Source organism: Solenopsis invicta, chromosome 2 (genome assembly GCF_016802725.1).
Source record: "Solenopsis invicta isolate M01_SB chromosome 2, UNIL_Sinv_3.0, whole genome shotgun sequence".
Lineage (NCBI taxonomy): Eukaryota > Metazoa > Arthropoda > Insecta > Hymenoptera > Formicidae > Solenopsis > Solenopsis invicta.
Genome location: NC_052665.1, coordinates 7837013 through 7863314, shown reverse-complemented (window position 1 = coordinate 7863314; position 26302 = coordinate 7837013). Strand labels below are relative to the sequence as shown.

The following is a 26302-nucleotide window of genomic DNA, read 5'->3' as shown; positions in this document are numbered from 1 at the left end:
ACACACAGAACATATACTTATGAACAGCTGTAGTGGGAGATGGTTGTTGTCAAGTTGAAACTGGCAACTCTGCATCGACTGCCGTGTTTCAAATCTGTTTTCAGAATGCGATGTAAATCTTTAGGCGAAGTACACATCGAGATACAAGCGTCGATAGACGATTTTTGGAAAAACTGTGAGTTTATTAGCAATTTATTTCTCTTCGCTATACTTCTTTATTTACAGTATTTTGCATTGAAAATAAGTGATGCATGATGAATATTGTCGAGAAAGAGAAAAGATGAATTAAAAATAAAAAGGTCTGCTTTATTTAATCAAAATTTTTTGTTTTTTCCTGATATACTTTTCTAATATTTTTCTTATAATACTAAAATATTTCTGTATTAAAGTATATAAGTTTTTGCTTACAAAATTTGAAGTCCATTGGTATTAATTCTAAAAGCGAATATTTAGAAACTGACGAAATTTAATGACATTATAATATTTCATAAATTAACATTTTAATCAACAAAGCAGTCTTGGTGAATATTTTTCTCAGATTTTTTCATATATTTTTCAGAATTTCTATATAATTTTATAATTTTTATATAAAATGTATATTATTTTTTAGAAAATATTTGAATTTTTATAAATTGGACATTTTTTACAAAAATAATGAGATAAAATTTTTTACATCCTTTTTAGAATTCTTCAGATATAATCATAAATTCTGAGAAATAGCTCAAATAAACTTGTAAGATTTTTCATTCTATAATTTCTAATAAAATTTTATAAAATTTGAAAAAGTTTATATTTTTTTTTTAATTATAGACTGAGAATCTTAGGATATTTTAGAATGTATATGAAAAATTCTAAAAAAGATGTAGACTTCCTCAACATATACATATATATTTCTGAAAACTGTTTCAATTCGTATTCAGAGAAATATTTTCCTCGCGGAGTACAAGTGTACTTGACTAGTTAGTCACTGATTAAGTTAAGTGCAGTTTGATCATTTGTAATCATTGTCATTCTCTAATAAGATAAAAAGAGACGCAAAAGGATAGAGAAAGAGAGAAAAATGAGCTAAGAGAGAAAGAGAGAAAGAGAAAGACAGAAGAGAGAGAAGGAAAGAGCTGCGTTGCGGACTTGTCATTGGTGGAACCCGGACAAATCCAGTGATGCATCGGAATTACAGGCGTCGCATTTGCGTCATTCACGCAATTGTTTCGTGATTCTTGGGAGAAGATTAGTCGTCAATGGGTCTCGATTAGATAGTACTCTCGTAGTCCGATGTCGTTCCGATAACATTTTCGGCATGACTTTGCGACCTCGCGACTGATCCTCTCGGCGGATCCCGCGAACGATCCCGTTGACCATCATCGAGGTCAACGCGTACAGCTCTCTCTCGTGCGCGTAGTGATGGCAGCGTCGCGTTGCGCAGAAGGATGAACGGTGTGACAGCTGACTAAAGCGACGGTGGCAACTCGCGTCCTCGCGTCCTCGCATCCTCGCGCTTAGTACATCTGTACTCACTTTGCACTTGCGAGCCTTAACATATCTACGCACGTAGACGCGCTGGATCGGATCACGAACGGTTAGTCGACAGGCAGGAAGGCAGCTTCTTTTCCGCTCGGAGGAGCTTGATTTTTCACTGAAAAGCGCACGTCGCGTTCATTTATTGTTGTTGCGTTGCTCATCTGCGAGCTGAATCTAGATATACGCTATCTAGGAATCGATATCATTCCTTAAATTTGCTTTTTTCGGGGAGGGCAGGTATTTTATCTTTTAATTAGCGCACGTACCGAACACGCGAATGGTATAATCCCGTTTCTCGGTGTGATTATTTTGTCAATCAAAGTGAATTGTTCTGTGCATGAGTAATTCGCTTTGTTGCCAAGTTGCACGCATCCGTGTAACATTTTCTTGTTTTTTTTTTTTAAATTTTAATAGTCCCCTGGTGATTGTTTAAATAAATTTATAAAGATCCTCGCGTTTTACATTAATTCTATGATTCTATAAAGTGTTAGAAAATTTTTATCATTTATTTGCATATTAATCGAATGTGATATGAAGAGTACCTGAGATAAGATTAGATTTGCATTTCAAAACAGAGTCTTCTAGAGGGCTGTACCGGAGCAGTGGCTCTGTATCTAGCGATCATGGAACAGATGATCGCGCTTAGTACACAAAATCCATTGTCGTTGTTGGTTAAATTTGGCATGATGGCCTGGAACAACAGCTGCGGCAACGATAACTGCTCTGGTCATGGGGAATGCCACAATGGGACTTGTCTGTGTGAGGTAATACTTTCATTGATCGCGACAAATTGTTTCCGCGATGATAACGCGTTCAATTATTTTTGTTTTAGATCCAGTTTGATGGACCAGAATGCCATATCCCAAATCTGAGCTACTATGTCGCTTTTGCCTCAATTTTTTTCTTCCTGGCTTTCGTCTGCCTGATACAGCTCGTCATGTGCATCGTCGCCGAATGGCAACGAATGAAGGCGCCATCCTTTCTAAGAGCATGCAGGGTCACTAATCAAAAAGTGTTGTATTTTGTAGTTTTCCTTGCATCAGTCATACGAGGGGCATACTTTACTTCACCGGTATGTAAAGAAATATTTCCTCTGAATTACTCATCCATTATTTATCATTTTAATTACGCACGCTCTTAATTTTCTCATAGACCGCTTTCAAGGAGGGTTGGTCCAGGAGTTTGCTGTCGGCATATTATCCATTGCTCTTGAGTGGGTCGTCGTTGATTGTTTGCTTCTGGGCTGAAGTGGTTCATCTAAGAGATATTCGCTGGGAAAAACCTCAATTTTTATCAAAATCCTTTCTGGCCTTTGTTGTCTTTAACATAATAACATATTCTCTTTTACTAGCAGAATTTATTACAGCTCAGACCTATTCGCAAGTAGATCAAGTGAGTAATAGAATGGAAAATCTAATTGAGCAATTTATATTTATTAAAATAATAGTCTACTAATTTATATGTGTATACATGTTTATAAAAACAATTTGTTAATAAAATTTTTCTGTTTTTTTTTTTAGAGCTTTTATACACACGTATTCAACGGTTGTTACGCAGTGCTTCTGTTTATTGTAGTGGTCTTCTTCTTGATATATGGAGTGGAAGTATTTTTTAAAGTATGTTTCTTCATATAATATTTTTACAATACTATGACATTTACATTTGTCGAGTTACTTAATGATACCTTTGATCATCAGGTTCGTGGTGGATTTTTAAATGAATGTCAAGTTGCGTCTATCGCGACAAATAAACGCGTAGCTGATACGACAAAAAATCATGCTGAAGATCAAGTGACGGCGAAGCTGTTTGACTCAGGTCCATCTACATCTACGGCGGAGCCTGTGCATATGCAACAAGTAAATACGTCGCAATTACATCAGTCGAGATTTGGATTACTCTCGCAAGCATTCATGCTGTTTATAGTGGTTGGCTTTTTGTTCAGCGAGACCCTCAGTGAATTTTGGAAAACAAAGTAAGAAAGGATACACGAAAAAATTACTGTAAATTAATAGAATTTTTGAATTGTCTTAATACATATTTCTTTTGTGTTTCTCTAGGGTGCCATTGTACAGCAGGAATTGGCATGATGTCGTATTTCGTGTTATTGAAGTTGGCGTAGCGCTATGGTTTCCTTGTGTATTATGGAATTGTATGAGGTGTGTTTCATATTTTTTATGTAGCTTATAAAAATTCTTTTATACATTTTTCTGATATAATTTCTAATATCATATCATCATTTCTATTTCAGTCCAGAGCAATTGTGGATTCTGAATCCAAAGCGTATATTGAAGAGACTGGATTTGGACCAGGGAAAACACATAAAGGAAATCGAGTTGCAGGAAAAGGGTGCCTCTCAAGACACCGCATTCCTTTCAGATACAGCATCGATCAATAGCAAAGATTGTTGGATTTGTTATGATAGCGACAGACAGGATGCCGGTCCATTGATACAACCGTGTCAGTGTAGGGGTGATGTAAGCGCTGTACATCACGATTGTTTGCGTCGTTGGCTCCTCGAGGTAAAGTGGTTTTACAATCTTGTATATGTTGCTTGCTTTTAATATAATGCACCTTGACAATCGTGATTTTTCTCTTTCAGAGTTCTGTAAATGCCGATAGTCTCATTTGTAAAGTTTGCAATACGAAATATAACGTTGAACATGCTAGCCGTTTGGATTGGCAAAACAGTTTGACTCCGCGCCATTGTTTGCAAACTATTGCCATTGTTACCACGATGTGCGCATCTTCTGCCGCCGCTTGGATAGTTATCCAACTTGTAGAAGGGCCCATTATTAGAATGCTTGCAGCCGGAACTGCACTACTGATTATGTACGTCTGCATAAGGTAAGTAAATATCAATTTTGAAAAATTTTTGAAAAATTATAGTACCATTACATACAGTATTTATGCAATTTAAAATTGTTCTAGGTTCTTAAGTTTGAATACCGTTGTGGCGTATCAACGAGCTAAAATTTCGTCATTAAATATTGTTAACAGTGGTAATGAGAGCGATGGGACTGCACATGTTACTACAATTAGTCATACAATTTCGGTGGACTTAACGAAATCGGACATGGCTACGATATAAGTCTATACTTGCCATTGTGTGTACAAACACAAGCATCTTCCTACTTGAGATAAAAAGATTCAAAATAGGAAGAGTACCTACTCTAGGTAATAGAATAATAATACGGATGTGTACGCTTTTTAAGCGTATGTAATGTACAAAGCGACGATGATTGAGATACAGTATGTTTTCGCTGAGTTTTTGTATGCTTCTTATATAAAATAATGAAGTTTCATAAATTGCGAATGAAAAAACTGAGAAAAAATATACTGTATCTACATTTTCGATAGATTTAGGAAAGTTGCCAAACTTCCATATTTTACTTCTCCTGATTGTTTCATCATATGACATTCATGTATTCATGTATTCATTAATGTTCATATGTTCGTTATACATATAACATACATATAATTTATACATTTACAAGGTATCACAAAACGTGGACGAGATATGTTGTAATTTCAATTATTTCGTTTCGTTGGAGATACTAATACGGCGTTAATAATTTATGTTTCACATTTATATACGAGCAGTAAAAATTTGAATATCAAATATTTCAAAATTGCTGTGAAAATTGGTAAAAAGTTTAGAGTATGTATACTCTAAGATAAAAAATATATCAGTAGTATAAGCAATCGCTGTTTAAAATAATGAGCGATTTTTGATCGTAGATATGAATAAGATATTTCATTGGTGCAATTTATCTAATAGTATTTATAATTACGTTAATTTACTACTAAGTATTGAATATTTAAAAGGAATGTTATATAAGAATATGACATAGTCATTTGTAGATTGTTAAGATATACAAGACATATACAAAAATAGATTCTTCAGTACAAGTAAATACCATATAAATTATTTCTCAAGACGTATATACATATATATAGAAAGTAGAGTCTTCAGTAACTAAATCACAATTAAATAAGAAAAATTACAATAAGAGAAAGATTGATATGTTGTATTTTTCAAATTGCTGTATTATTTGTCTTACATTTTCATTATTTTCAATATAAAAAAAGACATAAGTAAATCTCCATCTCTATTGTCTCAATCTGTATTGATAGATTAATAATGACAAAACTTTGTTATAAATTGAAAATGAAATAGTATAATGTTAAAGCTTTTGTTTGACTTTTTTTGTTATATTAAGAAGTTATTAAAATAAGATTAAGAAAATTGGTTAAAAATGCAATAGCTGTGGTAACATTGTATAAATCATATCTTCAATAATTACATTAATAATTTGGTTAAAAAAACTAAGAAAAATTAGTTCAAAATGCATAAAAAAATTTTTTTACAATGATAAAACTTATGTTATTTCTAGAAGCGCTTCTTTAGTTATAGATGATATATTTCATTATTCATATATATATATATGTATATAAAATTATAAAATTTTTAATGACCTTAATATAAGAATTATTTCCTTTACGATCTTTTGTATAAAAATAATGATAATACACATTATGCAATAACATATTACATTTCGTATAATTCTGAAGTTGTCATGTACATGATAGTTACTTTAATGTCTTAACAATTATTCAATTTTAGAAAGTATTGAAGCATTAGAGAACAATCCAATACTGATTAAAGGTTCCATATTAAATAGATTTTAAATGAAAAAGAATTTATTTAATTGTATCAAATAACAATCGTAAAATGGAGTTCTTAAAAGGTCAAGTAGTAGATATAATACAGTGTTACAGCTACAGCGTAGATATAATACAGTATTATAGCTACCTATATTGTTAAAACAGAAAAATGTGTAACAATAGTACGCTTATCTAATAATAAGTAAACGAACAAATTTGTTACTATGCTTCGTTATTTATATTAAGGCACAACGTTAATTAGGATTTTCTACTAATTTGATTTAAAATCATCCATTTATTAGTCGCATATAATTTGGAAAGTTGGAAAATATTTTATTTTATTTGAATTTTGTGGCAAGAACAAAATTACTTTCTTAATTTTGAATAATTTATTTTTATTTCTTCTTATGCGAATAGAACTTAGAAATGCTTATCATAAGTGATAAACGTCTTCATAATATCGATATGTTCACCAGCATTAAGTTTAATAAATATATATCGAAAATTTATTAAATAATAATAGTAATAAGCTGTGATAATATCATATGATATAAGATGTTCATATTAATGGCTATGTAATAAAATAAATTATAACACAAAATTGACTTTTATTTCCTTGAAAATAATATATAATATGTATTGTAAATACTTAAAATATTAAACATGGGATTATTAAAACTTGTGATTGGTGTAGTTTACAACTGGGTATTTTATTTGTAAGAATAATTCAAAGAGACACCTTTTTTTATTATCGTTATATTATTTTTTAAGACAATTACTTAAATATGTATGAGAAATACACGTTACCAATTAAATCGAATATTGTACTCATTACTATAATTATTATAGGTATACAAATACAATATAACTTAAAATACGGTTTAATATAATCTACTAATTAGAATTTGTATGCCTCGTCAATAGTTTGACCGTGCATAAGATTACCTGTTGCCATATGTTTGTAAGTGAAATATTGTGGCATGTTATTTCTCTTTCTCTCAAATTTTAAGTTAAATATTATTAGATAAGTGATAAATGCACTGTGTCGTTCAACCTACGCTGAAAAGTTACCATAATTAAGACAAAATATAATTAGAAAATTGAAAAAAAATTTTATAGCAAGTTATAAAATAATTTTTTATAACAAGACAAAAATACGCATGCAATATATATATATATATGTTGAAACATATAAGTACTAATTATTCATTCAGTATAGTTTTATTATAAATATATATTTTTATTTAATAAAATAAAAATATATATTTATAATAAAATGTAATATAGCGATATGTTTACCTGCAATTCCTGCAATTGCTTCTGAAGCAAAGTATTTCACATCTACGTCACTGTCAGTATTGAGTTTATCAAGAATGGGTTTTACTTGAGTTTGCACTGCTGAGGGTTCAAGGAAGGGCCCGATTCGCTGTAGAGTCTTGGCGACATTAAATCTTACATTCGCAACGTTATCGGTAGCCATTGTCAATACAGTTGGAAGCATTACTTTTGTCGTTATCTCTGGACCACATACCTCAGCTAGAACCTATTACAAAAATGGTACAGATTTACAAGTTAGAATATGTACTATTATTACTATTTTTAAAACTATACAGCATAATTAGATGTAGCTTACATTGATGCAGAACAAGCATGTCATTCTATGAAGATAATTCTGATCCCTGGACATAGCCAGGACTTTAGGTATCACTGTATTCTGTGCCCAATCGGGCCCAAACTTCTCCACCAGTTTCTTCAGATTTAACGTAGCTGCTTCCCGAATTGCGTAAACATGATCTACTAACCAAGTCATACATAAAGAATTTAATTTCTCATCGAAGAATTCCACGCCAAGCTGTCCAGCTAGTAATGGCATATACCTGAAATTCAAGCCATTAGCAAACAAGCACATATTTTTTCAACTCAATTTAGACAAAAGTAAATATAATTACTCGATAATAGCTAATCGCACACGCCACTTGGAATCCTCGGCTAACTCCACAATGGCAGGTAAGAGGGATTGCGAAAGTTGTTGTATACCAATAACTTCATTGACACATTCTAGATTACTAATGATATTGAGTCGCACTTCGGGACATTCATCTCTGAGTTGGGATAGGAATAAAGGTAATAGATGTTCGATTGTGCTGAAAAAATATAAAAAAATTTATCAATTGTTACAATTATTACTTAATACAAAAATTATAATATTTTTTCTTACTTGTGCTTGCCAAGTATGGGACTTAGTCCCATGATTACGCTTGCCAAAGCTGACTTTACATGCTGGTTAGGGTCTGCTACAAGTTCTTTAACAATGGGCAATATATTTGTCATTATTATAGATTCCTGATTAAACTGATCAAGATTTTGGCAGAAATCGCGGACTTTATCAGCAGCTGCAGCTCCAGCTGCAGCTCGCACCTCCGCTTCGATATCTTTCAATAATACTTGAAATGCTGGCACAAGATCCGTTTTTGTTATTTCTGGACCAACAGCCTTTTGGAGCTGCAGAAAAAAAAATTTTTTAAATAGTATTTTTAGTAAAATAAAATTGTCTCAAAATAAATTTCTATATAGTTAAGTCTCTTAAAAAAGATAACAATGTGATTTTTTGTTAAAATGGTTGACTTATAGTTGGTTTCTGGATTCAATATTAACTCTTATCCTATATATATATATATATATATATTTCAAATCTTATAAGTCTTATTGATTAGAGAGTTAAAGGATTATGATGAGTAAAAAAGTTTAAGATAATTAGTAACTCATATTTCAGATATCCATATTTCATTTACAATAAATAGAAATCTTTTAAACCATGATACGTACGTCTGTAAACTTATCTGCCACCATATAACGAACACGCCATGATTGATCACTAGCGCACTGCCGAAGAGTAGGCATAACTAATTGTTCAACATCCTCTTGTTGTAACAACGCTGCAATACTGACGCAAGCTTCAACAGCTAAAAGACGAACTGAATCCTGTAAAATTATAAGTTATCATACACAAATCTGACTGACAAGATTTATGAAGTTTCATTGTTTTGATGCACCTACTTGTTCGTCTTGAGCGAGTATAACAAACATGGGTATTAAATCAGATTTAAGGTACTCAATTTCCACAACTTTTGCAAATTCGCCTAATTTAGAAGCGGCCGACCTTCGCGCCATAGGTGTGTCATCCTGGCACAAGCTGCGAAAATGATTTCGCAATTCCGCTACAACATTCAAGTTGCAAAATATTAAAATAATCATTTCATATTTATTTAAAAATTAAGCTGACATGGATCTATGAGATGTAGAATTATTGTATAATTACCTTTAATGGCTGGGCTCACCCTTGGATAACAAACGCTGAACAAGCCACATGCCGATGTTCGTGACGTAAACCAGTCTCCTGAAGCTAAACGTTGCACCAATGGTACAAAGTGCTCCTCCAAATCTGCAGGACTGTGCTGACTTGCGATATTTCTTAAAGATTCCACAGCTTTGTCACGGACCACAGTTTCCTCTACAGTGGCCAAAGATTCGAGTGGTGGCTAAATCAGACATTCATAATTATTTCTTCAATAAACAGAACAAAAAAATATTAAAACCAATTTTATAGAAAAATACTTTTTTATTGCCCGATCTTAAATACAATCTTTAGGATAATGCATAATTCCATATGAAAATACTCAACTTTCTATTGACAATCTTATTATTACTTTTCTTAAAATAAATTGAATTTAAGGTCATCTTAAAAATAACATTAGAATGTAAAAAAATATTAGACTTGTGTGTTAATTATTATCTAAAACAGAAATGTTATTACCAATAGACAATGTACAAATTCCGGTCCGCCGACGAGAGGAGTGAATGTGCCGAGTTGTTCAGCCAGTGCAAGGAGGACTTCATCCTCATCGTAAATTGTCTCCGTTAAAAATGGTATCAGCTCGCTCCGTGTCCGTTCAACACCTAGTGCGAGCGCGATCGTCGATAGTTTCTTGATGGAATTGAGACGTAACTGTAATGAAAAGGACAATATGTAAAGATCTCTGTAACAGGTAGATCGATCTCAATCGATCGAGAGCAACGACAGTTGTTGCTTCACATGTTCTAAAAACGTGAAATTTTAGGCTCCGACTACTTTCTTCCACAATCGTGTTTCCATATTCGCAATCTATACTATCGTAGTATCATATCTTTGAAGTTAAAAAACGCTGCAGCCTCTGTTGGGGCTTGTTAGATTGTTAGAAGTACTATCTCGGTACTCTTCAGCAATCGAGCGGGAAAGTGAGAAACTTCGAGGAGAACGAGGAGCGTAAGAATTATTCAACATTATCGCAATGATCGCGAATATTACCTGGACGTCCTCGTTTTTTAACTCGTCAATGAGAACCGCGATCGGATAGAGGCTGTCGTCGGTGTTGGAGTCACTCGCTGCCATTTTGCTGCCGGACACACTGGCGGATTCGGGTAAACGCTCGTTGGAGAGATCCCTCGTGCCGCGTTGGACGTGCCGCTGGACGAAGCTTGCGTTTCCGGGGACGCAAATCGGAATATCGTACTCGGGCACGCGCACGTAATTACAGCATAATTGCGAGACGCCGTTAGTAATTTAAAAGATCGCTCGAAACCCACCTCGCGGCCCCATGCGACTCCGTGTGACTCCGTGAATCACTGACTGACACACTCGCACCGCCATCAGATGGCGACACCATGCGCTCTTCGCGCGTAGCGTACGCGAGCGTCGCGAGCCCGTGGAGGGAGCATGGTGTTCAGCTGCGCATGACGTGGTGCAACCATATGTCCTGCCATTTTTACGCGGATAACGTAAAGTTGAACGTCGCATTTAAAACGCATTTGTTATATAAAATTTATAAACATTTGTGTATTAATTCTTTTCTTCAAATTATTTGTTTTATTTGAAAATAGGCCACCACAAAGTATAATTATCTTTTAGATCATGACAATTATCCAGAAAATACACAATATTTCTAAATTAAAGACCAACAGAATATTTATAATTATTTCAATATTTTATAAATATTAACTGAAATATTTAGTAAATATTTTTGTAATTTTTTACTGTTAAAAGTGTCATGAAATTCAATATATTTTTAAATTACATTACACAATGTATTTTTAAGTTGCATTAAATTTCATGTATGATGAATGGAATATTACGTATAATTCCGCAATCGTTAAAGTCAATAGATAAAAATGTTGGTACTTTGATTATGCGTTTTACATTTACTGAAAAATACGTATGTGCATGAAATTTAGTGCACTTTTTACAATATTAAATTTTTTTAATGTACGTACTTTTAAAATTTGCCTCCGTTATATTACGAGTACATCAAATTTTACTGCGTCTTTTTAACAGCTAGTGTAGATTGAATAAATTATAAAAATTTATCATAAATATTATAAAGATATTTATAAAATATGTATATAAAATATTACTATAAATATTTCTAAATATTTATATATACTTATAACAATTATATAAAATACTTAATCTATATCTTAATAACATGTTGAATAAAGATTTTATGATTTTTTCCTTCAATATTTAAAAAATAAAAGTACATCAAGCATATAAATATTTTATACACATTTTATATATAAATTATATATTATATTAAAATATACTAACATCGGAATCTAAAAAGTTTTAATTCTAATAATTTTTAAATCTAATATAGGTGAATTTTTATTAATATATATAAAAATAAATACTATTAATTAAAAAAAAATATAATATTAATTTTACTTATATATATAAAAGTAAAATTTAATTAATTCCTTTTGTCTTATGATATCGAGTGAGACTCCGTGATATAGATTGTGAACTATACATAAATATGTACAAGTCGGACTTGTACGGATTCTCAAGCAAAACAACAGGTATCTCGGATAAAATCAAAATGTTGAAATAAACAGTAATTGATTAAAAGGTAACTTTTAGACCGACATTCATAATTGATTCTTACATTTAAGACTGTTTTAAGCACCATCTTAAGATGTCATAATAAAAACGTATATTTAGGTACATATTGCACAATAATACGTAACAGATCATGCCATGATTTTATCATATCAATGAGATTTTTTTGCTATAAAAAAGTCATCGTGTACTTTATGAAATTGATATTGTTCAGATAATTATATAGGATAGAATAAAAGCTATAGAGATTATGAGATTTATTTATGAAATTAACAATCTAATCTAATCTTTATATATTGTTGCACAACAATATGTAACAAATCATGCCACGATTTCGCCATAATATGACTGACATTTTTGCTGTGAGAAAAGTTACTGTATTTCGTGAAATTGATATTACTCACATCAGATAAGAATAAAATAACATTTTATATCATAATGTATAATATCCTGTTTTATTGTAAATTTTTAATAAAATTTCTATTTATGTTTAACACACATGGCACAATTTATTTGTTAAAATCTGGGACATCGTGTATAGTATTGCAATCGCTAAAATCAGTAGATAAAATTGTTGGTATTTTGATAATGCATTTTATAATTTACTGTAATTACTAATCCGAATATCTATTTTAAGAGTATCTATTTTTAAAGTAAAAAAGACTGATAGATAATTCAAATTTAAAAAATCTAGAAGGTAGTTTCTGTACACATCGTGGATATATTTTTTTTACATCAGCAGTTTCTACAGCGTGATATTACTAACGCTGCGATAAAAACCTTTAAATTTTTGTACGAAGTTTATATTATTACACACCATGTGTGTGTAATATGTGTATGCACACATATGTTAATCAAAGAGAAAGGAGAATTAAAAAAGGGAACAGAAAAAGTGCAAGCGATATATGTAGCTGAAAAGAATGTTCTTTAAAAGAGAACGTCGGTTCTCACATGGAAAAAACGGTTTATTATTGCAATATCTAAAAATTTAGCTAGAAATCGATTTGAAAATAATCTTGTTAAATTATTAAAATAATTATGTAACATGCTCAAGTACAATGAGCACGGTTACAAAAAGTTTTGACATTCTGATAACCAATTTGGATTTCCTAAATAATTATTTTGATGAATCGTCAAAATTATTTTCAGATTTGTATCTAGATACATTTTTAAACACTACAGCCGTAAAAAAAAATCGTTCTTTCCGTGCAAAAGTTTCTACAGAAGGTGAACGCATCATCGCGAGGGGATTCCTCCATTCCCCTCCCAGAATCACATCTCTTTTGCTTCCGTAGACAGAAATAAATCTCGCCCCACCTGGCAAAATTTCCACACTCGTGCATTCGTGGCATGTAAACAACTTTACCTCCTGCAGCAAATCTCATAATTTTCCACATTCAGGCAAAGTTGTTTACCTTGCTTAATGATAATAACAGATCATTGAGCGTGAATCCCTTTTGTAATTTGCGTCATCGTAAAAAGAGATCCCACCAGTGGAGAAACCTTGCATTAACTTCCAACGAATCTTATCGTTGAACAAACGCGAGATGGACTACGGTCGTATTCAAGCAAAAGCTTATCACAATATCTCGGACCGCTTATAAGTAGTCAAGGAATTCCACTTCTTCGGACAGCTACATTACGCGCAGAGAGAAGCTTTGTTACTTCAAGTTTGTGCCAGTACTCGGGATACCGAGTTCGCGAACATGTCTCTCGTCGATTTTAACGAAATTGAAGTCTTCGACGACGAGGCGGACAATATGGACGTCATTAAGACTATAATCAGGAGGAAAAATCAGGAAGACGGTTTTTACATTGTGGATCTTGGTGACATCATTAACAAACATCGCGAGTGGACTACCAAAATTCCGAGGGTTACTCCGCACTACGGTATGTCAGCTTTAAAGACAATTCTCTCGACAACGTCGCTCCAATTTACCCCGAAAGAATTGAGGTTTCTCACCTTCCGCTAAAATTGATTTCAGCGGTTAAATGCAATCCTGATCCGAATGTAATCAAGATATTGGCAGCTTTAAACGCTGGTTTTGATTGCGCGTCTGAGGTAAATCATTGCGCTTTTTATTGTGATCATAGTATTTTAAAACTTTTACATTATTCGTTCAGTCAGTGTCGGTCCGCAGTCTTGCCGTGGACTGTAAGAATTGACCAAACATAGTCGATTATTTTTCTCACATTCCACTGTGATTAGTTATTTTCTTACGACATTACGGTTTCTTGAAACGAGATTATAGATCGACACTCATGAAAGTTTCGTTTTAATGCTTTAAAATGTAACTTGATTATTATTTTTAGCTTTAAACTTTTCTCTTTAAATTAATCCCTTTTAAATTAAATTAAAAATTAATAATAAAGAAATTCTTATAATCTTCTATATGATATTCTCATTATTTCCCTTGACGAAAATAGTATGTTTATCGAAGTGTTCATAGCATGGAAATTTAAACATGGAATTATTTATGAGAGTTCACGACTGTGTTGTTTGAAAGTGTTGTGCTTTCGGGTAATGTTTTATTAAAAATGTTCTGTTTTCAAAATGTTGCAAATGTTCAAAACCCTTTGAGCATTTCCTACATTTTGAAAACATACCAACACTTTTAGAACGTCTATCTAACAATCGTGAACATCTCATAAGCAATTCCGTGTCTAAATTTTTATCTCATGAACAAATGTTTTAAACTTCAATTAGCGACATCTACTCAGGCAAATGTCTTCTAAATATACTATATTTTCGCCAGAGTCTCAAACCGTGGGGCAACATAATAATTAACTTAATTAATTTTAACACGTACATAAATAGCAAGAGATCAGGGAAGTGATGCAGTACGGCGTGCAAGCCGACCGGATCATATTCGCGAATCCGTACAAGAGTCCGTCTCACATCAAGTACGCCAAGAAAATGAACGTCGACCAGATTACTGTCGACAGTGAAATCGAGCTTTTGAAAATAAAGGATCTTTACCCCGAGGCCAAGTGAGTGTACAAAATTATTGTGATTATTATTCGATATTGTAATTACGAATAGGATCCCGTCGATTTCTTCTTTTATCCTTTTATTCTTCTGATCGTCGTATAATAATTTCCCGTGATGATCTAATAGGATAGTAATACGTATACGATGCGATGCAAAGGATTCGGATGTCGATCTCGGATTGAAGTTTGGCTGCGAATCGAACGACGATGCTGTGCGATTGATACAGCTTACGATGGATCTCGGTCTCACCTTGCACGGCTTTAGTTTTCATCCCGGTAGCCCGTGCTGGGAATTAAACGCATATAGCAGGGGCATCGGGTTTTGCAGGCAATTGATCGCGATCGCCAAATCGATGGGCTGCAAGGACGTGCAGCTGATCGATATCGGTGGCGGTTTCCCTGGTAAAAGAGGAACAAATATCGACAAGGTGATCACACGTTATGTATTCCTGATTCATCCCGCCATAATAGCCGTTTAACTCATTTTTTTTAAATCCCTTCAGCTGGCCAGTATTATCAATGATGCAATCCAAGATCTCGATCCTAGTATAAGAATTATCAGCGAGCCTGGAAGGTACTATGTTGACTCGGCTTTTACTCTAGCCTCGTATTTACATTCCAAGAAAACCGCTTTTAAAAACGGCAAATTTATGAGAATGTATTACACAAATGTTGGAACATACAATTCGTTTATCGATGAATTATTGGGACTCAAATCTAGAGTTCCGCAAACTGTTTTTGGGGTACTTATATAATCCCGTTTGAATATCGTGCGCACAATTTTTGTTGTTAAATAAATAAAACAATTTATTGTTAATGTATGTAGCCGATGAGCGGCGAGAAATTTCCTTCGACTGTATGGGGCCCGACTTGCGATTCGTACGACGTAATTGTTAAAGATGCATTATTGCCGGAACTTCACATTGGCGATTGGCTGGTTTGGAATGATGTAGGTGCTTACACTTTATGCCTGTGCACCACATTCAATGGATTTCCAATCCCAAAGGTCGTACCGTTTATTAGGAAAAGTCAATGGTTAGTTTCAGTTTACTAATATCTTTTTCTGCAAGCATTCCATTCTATTTTACATTTCTTTTATAAATATATTTAAACAACACGCTTCTAAGTTTCTGTAAGCTATTCTATTTCTATAAGCTATACATTCTAAAGCATATATCTTAAACATGATTTGATCTAATTTTAATTTTCATAACTTAACAAAATATTTTCATATTTTTAGGAAAAATTTAATGATGGAGATCAAACTGATGCAAAGAGCCATAAAATGGAAGCCAATAGAAAGAGAACATTACATTGAAAATCGCTGACATATTGAATTGGTAATTAAAATAAAATTTTAAGTTAATATAAGTTTTTCGTCGATTAAATTAGAGTTTTTAATAGAAGAGTTATAACTTACTATCTCATTATATACATAATCTCTCATTATATAAATGTAAATATATTGATAATTATGGATGATTTTAGTTCATTCATAGCAAACAAAGTGACGTTAAATAGCATTTTAATCTCGTATCATAGTGATGATACGTTTGAACGTCAATAAGAAGTCATTGAAACGTCATTTAATGTGATCTTGTTTGTCGGATATAGTAATAAATAATTAATTAAGAATAATATTATTCTTTATGATTTTATATTTGTAATACAAAGTATAAGATTTTTTTATATGTATATTGTTATCAGTGTGACGTCAGATGTGTTAACTACTTTTAAGTTTTAAATTATTTTTAAGAAAAGAAAAATACAAAATGTTTGATAAAAGAATGAAATGTTTTATGTAAAATAAAATTGCTATTTATTACATGTTGTTATAACTGATGATTATACTAGAATCTGTCTAATTGTTTTAAAGCAAAATTATCTTTCATTAATCTTAATCAATAAGTTACCAATTTGAATGATTATATCACGCATTTGTACCTCGAGATAGAAAACTACCGAATAACAAAATACTTGATATAAAAAGTAAGTAATTCTAGAAAAGATATCTTCAAGTACAAAAATCAAAATATATCTCAATTTATATATCTTGTTCGAAGATAAATGTATTTCGTAGATTATATTAGAAAAATAATTTATTTATTATTTTCGTTTACAATATCGTGTTAATGTTAATTTGACTCGTGAAAAATCGTAAAGATCGTTTTAAAATTTATGAGAAAACATTATTAGAAATCTTCTAAAATAGCACATTATCTTTATACTACTTCAAGTTTTCATAATATTTTGTATTTATATTGAAGTCAATCGAGTATGAAGGAGACTAAATGATGTCGTCATAATATTATCCAATATTTTTATACTTTGCTTTTTAATGTTAATTATGTGTTAATAAAATATCACATATCTTTTATACATTTTTCCACATAGTCTCTGTTTTAACATCCGTCCACCTCAAGTCTTCGATACATCGAGCTACTTTCAATAGCACTGAAGGTAAAAGATCGATCAATATCTGTTGCGTTTACGGTGTCCCATCTATATGACGATAATAAAGGAACTTTAAATATCAAAATTATAAAAAAAAAATTACCAGCTTTTTCTATGCTAAATTAAATTAACAAAATAAAACTCATACAAGATAATACTTACTCGACTGCGCTTTGGCACGAGCCTGGATTCAATCCTTCTTTCTTTTGTGCGATATATAATTCATCTCCGGTTATAGTATCTTCATGAGGCGCTTCGGACGACAATGAGTCTCGCACCTTTTGCAAATTCAAATAAATAAATAAATAATAAAAGAAAATTAGAAAATGTTATCAACTACGTTGCACGGTTTTTTTTTATATCATTTTTTGCACCCACCGCTTCCGTAGCTTGGAAAACTCGAATAAGGTTCCTTCCAGCCAATTTTTCCAAATCCTCCCGAGTCCACGTTGGCTCTCCCTCTCGGCTCTCATAAAGACGATCGAATAGATCGGGATATTTGGAGACATCTTCCAATCCCACTGGCATTCTAGTTAATTTCATCAGATATATTTCGCCCGCATTCGTTTACTGGCTCATCACGTAACAATCACGTTGTTAGGGTCAATGTAATTACTTACGAGCTTACACCATCGTAATCTCCACCGATACCGACGTGGTCCGGTCCGATAAGATTTCGAATGTGATTTATATGTTCTGAAAATATACCACTATGTAATTAATTAAAGCGACGCCGATATCGAATAGTAGATTAATAACATGTAAGTCACGTGTATTAGAACTGATTGATCGGCGAGATAATAAAAATTTGAGAATCACAGAGCAATACTATCCGTATATCATTTCATGAAGTATTTTGCTCACGCTTTGTTATCATCTTTGGCTTTTAAATATCGTCACATTCCGGAAATTTTCAAGTGTCAATTTTTATCTCTCTAGTCTTTACGACTAATGTATAAATCGTATGCTATGCTGAGTGTTTGAGGACCGTACTTATGACATCCTCCATTGTCGCGTTCCTCGAAGAATTGCAGTTCACGAAGTCACTGTAGAAGTTCACCATAACGACGCCGTTGTTCTTTTTCTGAAAGAGAGAACGCGTTCCTGTTGTAACGTTATTCGTAGTCTAACGTGATTCTTAATTAGGGAGAATCGTTGCGAAATATCGAAGACACTCACGACTAAGTGCAGGACATCATCGGGAACGTTCCTGTAGTGATTGCAAACGCTAAAAGCGGACGAATGAGAGAATATGACGGGAGCCCTCGTTACCGCCAGGACCTCCCGCATGACGTTGTGAGAGACGTGAGACAGATCGACCAACATTCCAATTCTGTTCATCTCGTAAACCACCGCCTATAATTCATAAAGTATCATTGTTACTAGCATTGTTACTGCGTTTTAAGATTTTTAATTGGGCTATTCCGCTCGACGCGACATGCGATTAACTGGCGATAAAAATGATATAGATCTGAGAAGCCATAGTTATATAACACAACGGAGCTTCGTTCATTTTATTGTCATTTAATTAATCGGGCTTAGATATATCTCATCGATCTTAGCGATGTGTAGCCGTGCTTCCTGATTACCGCGAGCGCCATTTCATATCAGTAAAATCGTTGACTCTCATCAATTAGCAAAATACATCGCGTAATAATTGAGGGTTTTTCGTCATTTAAGAATACGAGGAGAACCAAAGCGTTACGTAAAAACTTAAAATTAACGACAATTGCAAAAAAAATTCTCACGTACCTGTCCGAATTCCGTCAGATTGTACACGTATCCATCGTTCACGGTCGATGCATCGGCCCTGCCAAAATGAAAACAAAACTCATCGCAATTTAATTCTTTCGGTATTACGAAATAACGCAATAAAAAAAAATTCTGAGTGGCCGGAATAAAAATAGTAATGCGTACTTTGAGCATATATAATATATATATGCATCTACGGGCCAAAATTAATTTCTTTCTTAAGTGCATACAGGTGCCAAAATAGTACTCAAAGAGTTGATAATTAAGATATCCGTATTCAATCAATCTTAATTAAGATAAATCTCTGTAAAAACGCTTTTAATCGCGTTTAAATATTACATAACAAATATCATTATCAGTTATTATCAGAGGAGAGATAAAAAACTTGTAAAGTTCGTGTGTGAGTCGCGATCGAGAATTGATTATTGCGCGATTTGCATCTCTGGGAATTTCGCGACTGAATAGAGCAAGATATTAATGCATTTAATCGTGAAAGGATTCTGTGCGCTTATACACGCGCCGTACCACGGTGTGTTGCAGGTGTGAGTCAGGGTAACGTAACGAACCCCGAGGTCATGGTAGAGCCTCAGAATCGCCAGGCTCGAGTCGAGGGAGTGACCACCCTCGACGCCTATCATGGACGCTATTTTGCCACTCCTCCACGTGGGCTCGATGTCGTCCGCGTCGGTGACCAATTTCAGATTGTCCGGATATCGCTTAATCAATCGCCTGATCACATCGATCTGCCGCATCGTCAGCTGTAGGGAATCCTTGTATTGCGACGTACATGATACGTACGCTACCCAGAACTGAAAAATCGCGTGATTCGCATGTTATAGCGCGCAATCAGTAGGTGAGATTAGTTCGACAGAAAGTCCCGCGATAGTAGCTTCTTCGTGGCGGGGAAGTTAAGATAATGATCTTCTTACGGGCACGCAGCGAAAGATGAGGTGACACGAGAAAGAGAAGACGGTGAAAGGGGAACGTGTTGAAACGCGAAGGTAAAGCGACGGCTTGAGATAAAATGACTAATCTATTAATTGCGGAGCAAATAGATTGCGGGGCAAATAGATTGCGGAGCAAATAGGTTCTGGAGCTCTTAGATAATTAATCTCGTGTATGGTCTCACATGTCAAGTCTCGTGACTCACCTGTCCACCCACTTTGCCCTTAGTTAAGCGAGGCAGATCGGTAAAACACGAGGAACAAGCATCTTTTCCCCAGGAATTGTCGTTGGATAAATCTCTTTCGAAATAGAAGGCAGATAAGTGGTTGTTCAACTTCCCATAGATATTGTACGGCAAATCGTTGTGGCTGCAAATAAAATAATCGTTGATAAATTTAGCTTGAGAGATCAGGGGAGAAGAGGTAGATGCAGAAGGTGCAGATAAGAGCGTATGTTGCACACGATAATATTGATCTGCTGGTTTGCAATTCACATTTTATGAAAAATTATAATAAGTAATTATTTTAAACGCCCGCTGACGCGACACTTACGTCGACAGTTATGTCAATTTATAAAACAAATATGTAAAGAAGATCGAAGAAATACGTAAAAAGATATTAATGCGCAATAGAATGAGTTTGTAATCGTAAGCTAATTGAAACATCGATCGATTTAATTCAGTCAATGATCTTCGATTGACGCAATTCGCAAAGCTTCGGAATTACCCGAAATTATCGGCCAAGATCACCGTGCCGAATGATATTGAATAAAGCTAAGTCAAAGTCATTTGTTTTCTTATCGATACGCTTCTCCAATTATACGATTAAATTACCCATCGATAAGAGGCGCCGAGTCAAGAGCATCTCGCCCTTTAAAGGTGTTCACGCTCAGTCCCACGGATAATCCGATCACGAGCAGAAGAACTGACAGGCAAACGGCGACGTTAATGTACACCATTTTCCCCGTGCAATATTTATAAATCCCTGAAAAAGTGATAAAGAAATTAGAATTTTGTTTTATCAGCAATAAAAGAAAGCTGTGAGCAGCCATCAAATATATGTAGGGAAAAGACAGGTAAAAGTTTTTTTTTTTTTTTTAAAGAAAGTACTGCATTCAAAATGATAATCGCTGGAAGTTGTTTATATGCTATAATGAACAGCAAATCTTGTGCGACGATTGCATTCTTCGAGATATAAATATTTATTTATATTTATTGCTGCTGGAGATATCACTACATTATCTTAATCGTACTCCCATAAACTCAAAGTAAATTCTTTAATGTTTATATTTTGTAGATAATTTCTCAATAATATTATATGAATATTATTTGATTTTTAATTTCTTTATTAAAACGAGAAGATTTTGTTTGTCATATCAAAACGTGTCTAATTAGACACTGTAGGATGATTACTAGTTATTAGTGTTTACTGCGTTTTTATAAAAGATGAATTTCAGTTTTGTTGGTGGCAGCTATTTTCACAGGTATATACTCTCTACATAATTTGAGGAGCTAATGCTAGATATTAATTTTTTAACTTTAGTCTAGTTTGAAGACTTTGAACGTAGCTTTTAAATAATGTAATTGAATTTAATGTGTTCTGTAATGTGTGTATGAATTCGACATCTAAAGTTATATTATGTAGCGAGAGGAGTCGCAAAATGGTCGTAAGTTATTTGCATTGCCAGCATAAGACTCTTCACGACAACTTCATCGGACATTGTATAATGCTTACCAGCAGCAAAGAAATTATTTAAAAAGTTACTTTTTAAGCCAAAGAAATTATTAAAAAAATTTTTTTATAAATAAAATTATAACATGTTTATAAAACCTTGTTTTGTGGCACTTATCAGTGTGTAAGATCTATGAAAAATTATTAATTTGTAATTTTTTAATTAAAAGTGCATTTTATGACATTAGTTGTTAATATTCTACAATTCCCTTGCTACCTCGTAAATATATTCTTTCTTCTTTCTTCAGTAAATTGTAAATTACATTTGTTCTATACCCAATTTTTATCTATAACGTGATTAACGAAACTCTATTATGGTTAACAAACTGGTGTCGATAAGAATTATGTAGCATTAATATTTATTGAGTTACTTAAAAAAAAATAAAATGGTATTCCATCATCACCTTTTTGTATAAATATTTATATACATACATACACACACACACACACACACACACACACACACACACACACACACACAACACATATATATATATATATATATATATATATTAATTATAATTTATTTATATACCATAAATTTTCTGTTTTAAATATATTTCTCATATGCATTGTGGTTTTTATTTTATGTAAACTATCACTTTAGATTATTTAAATATAAATATTTTTATTCTTGCTGTGTGTGAGTAAATATAATACTTAGTTTAAATACTAATGTTTATTTTGCACAATAATTTTATGATTTAAGATTAAATTTTATATCTTTTACTATCCATTTGCAATAATGTTATTTTATTTTTTACGTAAGGTTGTACAGTAAAAATAAAAATTATAAATTAATTATTTTGATCACTTTACATAAATAAACTTGCACTTTATTTACTATGCTGTTTATTACCGTTCTTGAAATTTGTCTCAATTTGTTTCATATTTCATATTCTGTTTGATTGCTTAGATTTCTTTATTTTTACACTTTTTATTTTTCTTTGTTAATACTAAAGTTGGACTTAAATTATGGAAACTTTCAATTAGACGTACCATGTTTCTTAAGAAAATTAAAAATCTGATTCATACAGAACTCTTAAATTTAAGAGTATAAATAAAATCTTGATACACATTTATATCAATATGTTAATTTAAAAGAGTTCATATTCCATTTACTTCATATAGTAAATGTTAATAAAATAGAAATATAAGAAATATCGAGTTTAATAATGTGTTATTTATATTTATATAAGAGTACCTAAGACAAGACATGTTTATTCATTATACGCAGAAACAAAATTCGTCAAGTGTTTATCATATTATCATAACAAACGTCAAAATTTTTATCATTTATATTTATTGACTTGAAATATAGAGAAGAAATGGAATCTTTTCAAAGCTACGCATATATACGATCAATAACGGAGTGTTTATCTTTAGTCGTAATTCTTTGGAGGTATTCACTCGGTGGGTGAATGATAAACGCTCTTAGCTCGTTTAGAGCACTTATGCTAGATAAGTGTTAGTTATTTACGCTATTGATAATACATGAGAAAGCGCGGTTGTCATTTGTAATATGCCCTCGCAATATAACGCTTGGTAATTACGAATATAACAGTATAAATTTAAAAAAGTGTATAGTTGTAATTTAATTTGTATCAACTCTGTAACTTATGGATTGTCATGTATGACATGTCATATACTACAAAAAAAAAAAAAAAAAAAAAAAAAAAAAAAGACTACTAAATTTTTCAAATTGATTAAATTTCTTCTTTCAAGCGTTTATGTATTTAAATTAAATGTACAATACATGTAATTAAATTAAATATATAAATAGTTGAACTAAAAAAATTTAATCAAATTAAATAATTTAGTCAAGCTAATAATTTTTTTCTTAGTGTACACATTTCCTTAAACTTCTACGTATGAGGCAATTTTAAATTAGCGAAAAGCAGCAATAAAAGTTTGAAACTTTATTGAAAAAGTACTAGCAATATAAATACGAAAAAAGTATATAGTCGTAACTTAATTTGTGTTAGACAATACTAAGAACTTTTTTATTGTCATGTATAGATTTATATATTTATATTGTCTTGAATTTCCATAAGATAGTTTTAAATTGGTGAAAAAATAGAAATATATATTTAAAAATTAAATGACGAACTGGTAACAATATTAATTATTTTGATCAGTTTACATAATAATAATTAAGCAATACATTTTTTATTATTATTAAAAATTAAATTTCTATTTTATTAAATTTTTTTCTATTAACATGTAATAAAATTTATATAAAATAAGCAAAATTGTCGAGTTTATGATCATTTATGAAGAATGAAGAATTATAGGCATATGATATAAATAGGTATAGATAACACCGGAAATAGATATCAAAGAAAAAAAGTTAGTTTTGTAGCAGAAATACTTATCAATTAAAAAATTTCATAATTGTTTAAAGCTTCGATCAAGCACTTGTGATTTTCGATAAACTTGACAGGTGGCAAAAAATTGCGATAAATGACTCAACAAAATCAATAATATTTATCTCTATCGCGAACAGCTTGTTATAATTGTTAAAAGCATTATGTCATCAACATTTTCTTTCCAAATCTAAAGAGAATAAATCTTCAAACATTGCTGATTGATATGTCAAAAATTTTATTTTTATCAATAATATATTAGCAATAAAGGCCCGATTTAAAATCATGAAAAACGTGATTGATTTTTATTATTATGCGTACGTCATGACTACAGATTTAAATAATATCCTACAGTAAAAGTACTTACGATGTGAGAAAATAAATTTACCAGTGGGTCTGATGTTATCACGTTGTCCAACTGGAGAGACAAATCGAAGCCTGCTAAGACTTTATATATATATTTACATACATATACAGATATTGTTTTGGTATTCATTGCAATCACTAATTAAGTGTATCAGAACAAACGTATCATAATTAAACGTATTTATTTAAAAAGAAGCCTATTCATAATGAAGCTTATTCGCTCCAACCGTGTGAAAAATTTATCACCTGAATTAATCGAATTTTGAATGCATTGACTCAGCAAGAAGAGAAGCGAGATAAGAAAATTTGCAAGTATTGACACGTAGCAACGTCAATTTATCTCACTATAGCATTAAAATTTTCCATCGTGCGTTTTCACACTTTTTCACTTTAATAAGGGAGACGAACAAAATAACGCACATAACAAATACATTAATTACATTATTTAATTGATCGATCGAATTTGCTGACGATGCAAAATTTGCAAAGTTAAACATCTCTTCTTTTTTTCAAATATTAAAGATCGTATACATAGGCAATGATCTTGTTACAGTTAATCGCTTTATTATATCAAGATAAGAATAATAAACAATGACGCGTGATAAACTTTTCGTGACGCGAAAATTTGTCTCCCCCAGTATCTCTGGTGTTATTGCGCGTTCAAAATTGTTATATCTGACAAAATACATTTATCGGACACTATAAATATCGATTTAGTACTAGATTTGCTAGAGTCACCCATGGCGAACGTAGTGAAGAATTCTCCCGACGGTGATGAGATCAAGCTGTGTACTGTTGCGAGACGGCATCGCCTTGAAACGCGTTTAACGTGTGTTTCTACTATACATACATATCTATGTGCGACGGAGCAATGGTACATAATACATTACCTTATAATAGGTACCTGCTACGTTTGATGCGTCGCTCTAAGAGCGATAAGGCTCAGTCGCGTCTACCGCTCCTACGACAATGAAAATCTCTCTCTCTCTTTCTATGTCTTTGTTTCTCACTGTAATTCCTCGGTACACGCTATTAAACAAGCTGATGTCAATCATGAAACGCTAAATTTTCTAATTATATAACAGAGAGACTAAATGTATACGTCCGCGTACATTTTATTGACCGCCTACAAAGGTCTGAGTCAACTGTCAAACGGATATTCTTGTTATCGGTCTAAGAGTGTTATCTTTTATTTTATGGATTGACGTCTGCTTTTGAAGTAAAAATTGACGCTTCATGATCTTCTGGATGTTCTATAAATAATACAAGATGTATCTTTTTATATCTGCAGACGGAATTCATCGAAATATTATATCGAAATGTTGTGCGTGTCTGTATTTTTCATTCAAATTATCACGTTGCCATTCGCAAATATATATATTTGTCTTTATATAAAAAAAGAGCAAATATAACGCTGTTTGCTGTTTTTATTCCAGATATTTTAAAATGCAAAATTTCTTCAAATAAGATATTTTTATAAAAATATTTTGTTAGTTTCTTAATTTGGAGATTTTATGCAATTACATCTTGATATAGAGCTATTAAAAAATTAATATTACGTAAATTTTTATCACGTAAAGGTG

General features: G+C 32.2%; 4 protein-coding genes across 16 annotated transcripts; 2 read left to right on the top strand and 2 right to left on the bottom strand.

Annotated features, from left to right (window-relative positions):
• The first annotated feature begins 37 nt into the window (after positions 1-37).
• LOC105200772 lies at positions 38-6784 on the top strand. 3 transcript variants are annotated; one of them, XM_026130052.2, is made up of 10 exons: positions 38-175; positions 2094-2282; positions 2351-2590; positions 2671-2910; positions 3039-3134; positions 3216-3490; positions 3576-3674; positions 3767-4037; positions 4118-4362; positions 4447-6784. In XM_026130052.2, the coding sequence occupies exons 2-10, from the start codon at positions 2142-2144 to the stop codon at positions 4604-4606; spliced, it is 1767 nt and encodes a 588-aa protein (XP_025985837.1). In that variant the 5' UTR covers positions 38-175; positions 2094-2141; the 3' UTR covers positions 4607-6784. The 3 variants fall into 3 exon arrangements, with proteins under 3 accessions (XP_025985837.1, XP_011166782.1, XP_011166783.1); XM_011168480.3 differs by lacking the exon at positions 38-175 and adding an exon at positions 1183-1576; XM_011168481.3 differs by lacking the exon at positions 38-175 and adding an exon at positions 1587-1755.
• Positions 6785-6922: 138 nt separating this feature from the next.
• On the bottom strand, positions 6923-10866 carry LOC105200773 (serine/threonine-protein phosphatase 2A 65 kDa regulatory subunit A alpha isoform). 2 transcript variants are annotated; one of them, XM_011168482.3, is made up of 10 exons: positions 10529-10866; positions 9998-10189; positions 9503-9722; positions 9241-9401; positions 9010-9165; positions 8402-8685; positions 8133-8327; positions 7817-8060; positions 7483-7726; positions 6923-7237 (listed from the first exon to the last, which is right to left on the bottom strand). In XM_011168482.3, exons 1-10 carry the CDS (start codon positions 10610-10612, stop codon positions 7233-7235), a joined length of 1785 nt encoding a protein of 594 aa, XP_011166784.2. In that variant the 5' UTR covers positions 10613-10866; the 3' UTR covers positions 6923-7232. The 2 variants fall into 2 exon arrangements, with proteins under 2 accessions (XP_011166784.2, XP_011166786.2); XM_011168484.3 differs by having other exon boundaries at positions 6924-7242.
• Positions 10867-13448: 2582 nt separating this feature from the next.
• On the top strand, positions 13449-17230 carry LOC105200774 (ornithine decarboxylase 2). The gene is made up of 7 exons (XM_011168485.3): positions 13449-14005; positions 14101-14177; positions 14934-15106; positions 15234-15534; positions 15610-15849; positions 15933-16141; positions 16347-17230. The coding sequence occupies exons 1-7, from the start codon at positions 13822-13824 to the stop codon at positions 16432-16434; spliced, it is 1272 nt and encodes a 423-aa protein (XP_011166787.1). The 5' UTR covers positions 13449-13821; the 3' UTR covers positions 16435-17230.
• LOC105200775 (dipeptidase 1) lies at positions 17158-25862 on the bottom strand. Of its 10 annotated transcripts, none has more exons than XM_026130148.2 (12): positions 25458-25543; positions 24721-24791; positions 21090-21240; positions 20463-20625; positions 19838-20121; positions 19313-19370; positions 18740-18916; positions 18554-18644; positions 18181-18256; positions 17939-18089; positions 17723-17838; positions 17158-17608 (listed from the first exon to the last, which is right to left on the bottom strand). In XM_026130148.2, the coding sequence occupies exons 1-12, from the start codon at positions 25526-25528 to the stop codon at positions 17509-17511; spliced, it is 1509 nt and encodes a 502-aa protein (XP_025985933.2). In that variant the 5' UTR covers positions 25529-25543; the 3' UTR covers positions 17158-17508. The 10 variants fall into 10 exon arrangements, with proteins under 10 accessions (XP_025985933.2, XP_025985934.2, XP_011166791.2 ...); XM_026130149.2 differs by having other exon boundaries at positions 24742-24791; XM_011168489.3 differs by having other exon boundaries at positions 24742-24771; positions 25458-25533.
• Positions 25863-26302: the final 440 nt, after the last annotated feature.

Coding starts and splice junctions, on each gene's coding strand:
- LOC105200772 (XM_026130052.2), top strand. CDS start 2,142: ATGGAACAGATGATCGCGCTTAGTACACAAAATCCATTGTCGTTGTTG. Junction 2,283..2,350: donor ATGGGACTTGTCTGTGTGAG/GTAATACTTTCA, acceptor TTTTTGTTTTAG/ATCCAGTTTGATGGACCAGA. Junction 4,363..4,446: donor ATTATGTACGTCTGCATAAG/GTAAGTAAATAT, acceptor AAATTGTTCTAG/GTTCTTAAGTTTGAATACCG.
- LOC105200773 (XM_011168482.3), bottom strand. CDS start 10,612: ATGGCAGCGAGTGACTCCAACACCGACGACAGCCTCTATCCGATCGCG. Junction 8,328..8,401: donor CCCATACTTGGCAAGCACAA/GTAAGAAAAAAT, acceptor ATATTTTTTCAG/CACAATCGAACATCTATTAC. Junction 8,061..8,132: donor GTGCGATTAGCTATTATCGA/GTAATTATATTT, acceptor CTTGAATTTCAG/GTATATGCCATTACTAGCTG.
- LOC105200775 (XM_026130148.2), bottom strand. CDS start 25,528: ATGCCGTCTCGCAACAGTACACAGCTTGATCTCATCACCGTCGGGAGA. Junction 21,241..24,720: donor TAAATTTATTTTCTCACATC/GTAAGTACTTTT, acceptor TCACTTTTTCAG/GGATTTATAAATATTGCACG. Junction 18,645..18,739: donor ATGATGTCCTGCACTTAGTC/GTGAGTGTCTTC, acceptor TCTCTCTTTCAG/AAAAAGAACAACGGCGTCGT.
- LOC105200774 (XM_011168485.3), top strand. CDS start 13,822: ATGTCTCTCGTCGATTTTAACGAAATTGAAGTCTTCGACGACGAGGCG. Junction 14,178..14,933: donor GTTTTGATTGCGCGTCTGAG/GTAAATCATTGC, acceptor GTACATAAATAG/CAAGAGATCAGGGAAGTGAT. Junction 15,850..15,932: donor TTCCGCAAACTGTTTTTGGG/GTACTTATATAA, acceptor TAATGTATGTAG/CCGATGAGCGGCGAGAAATT.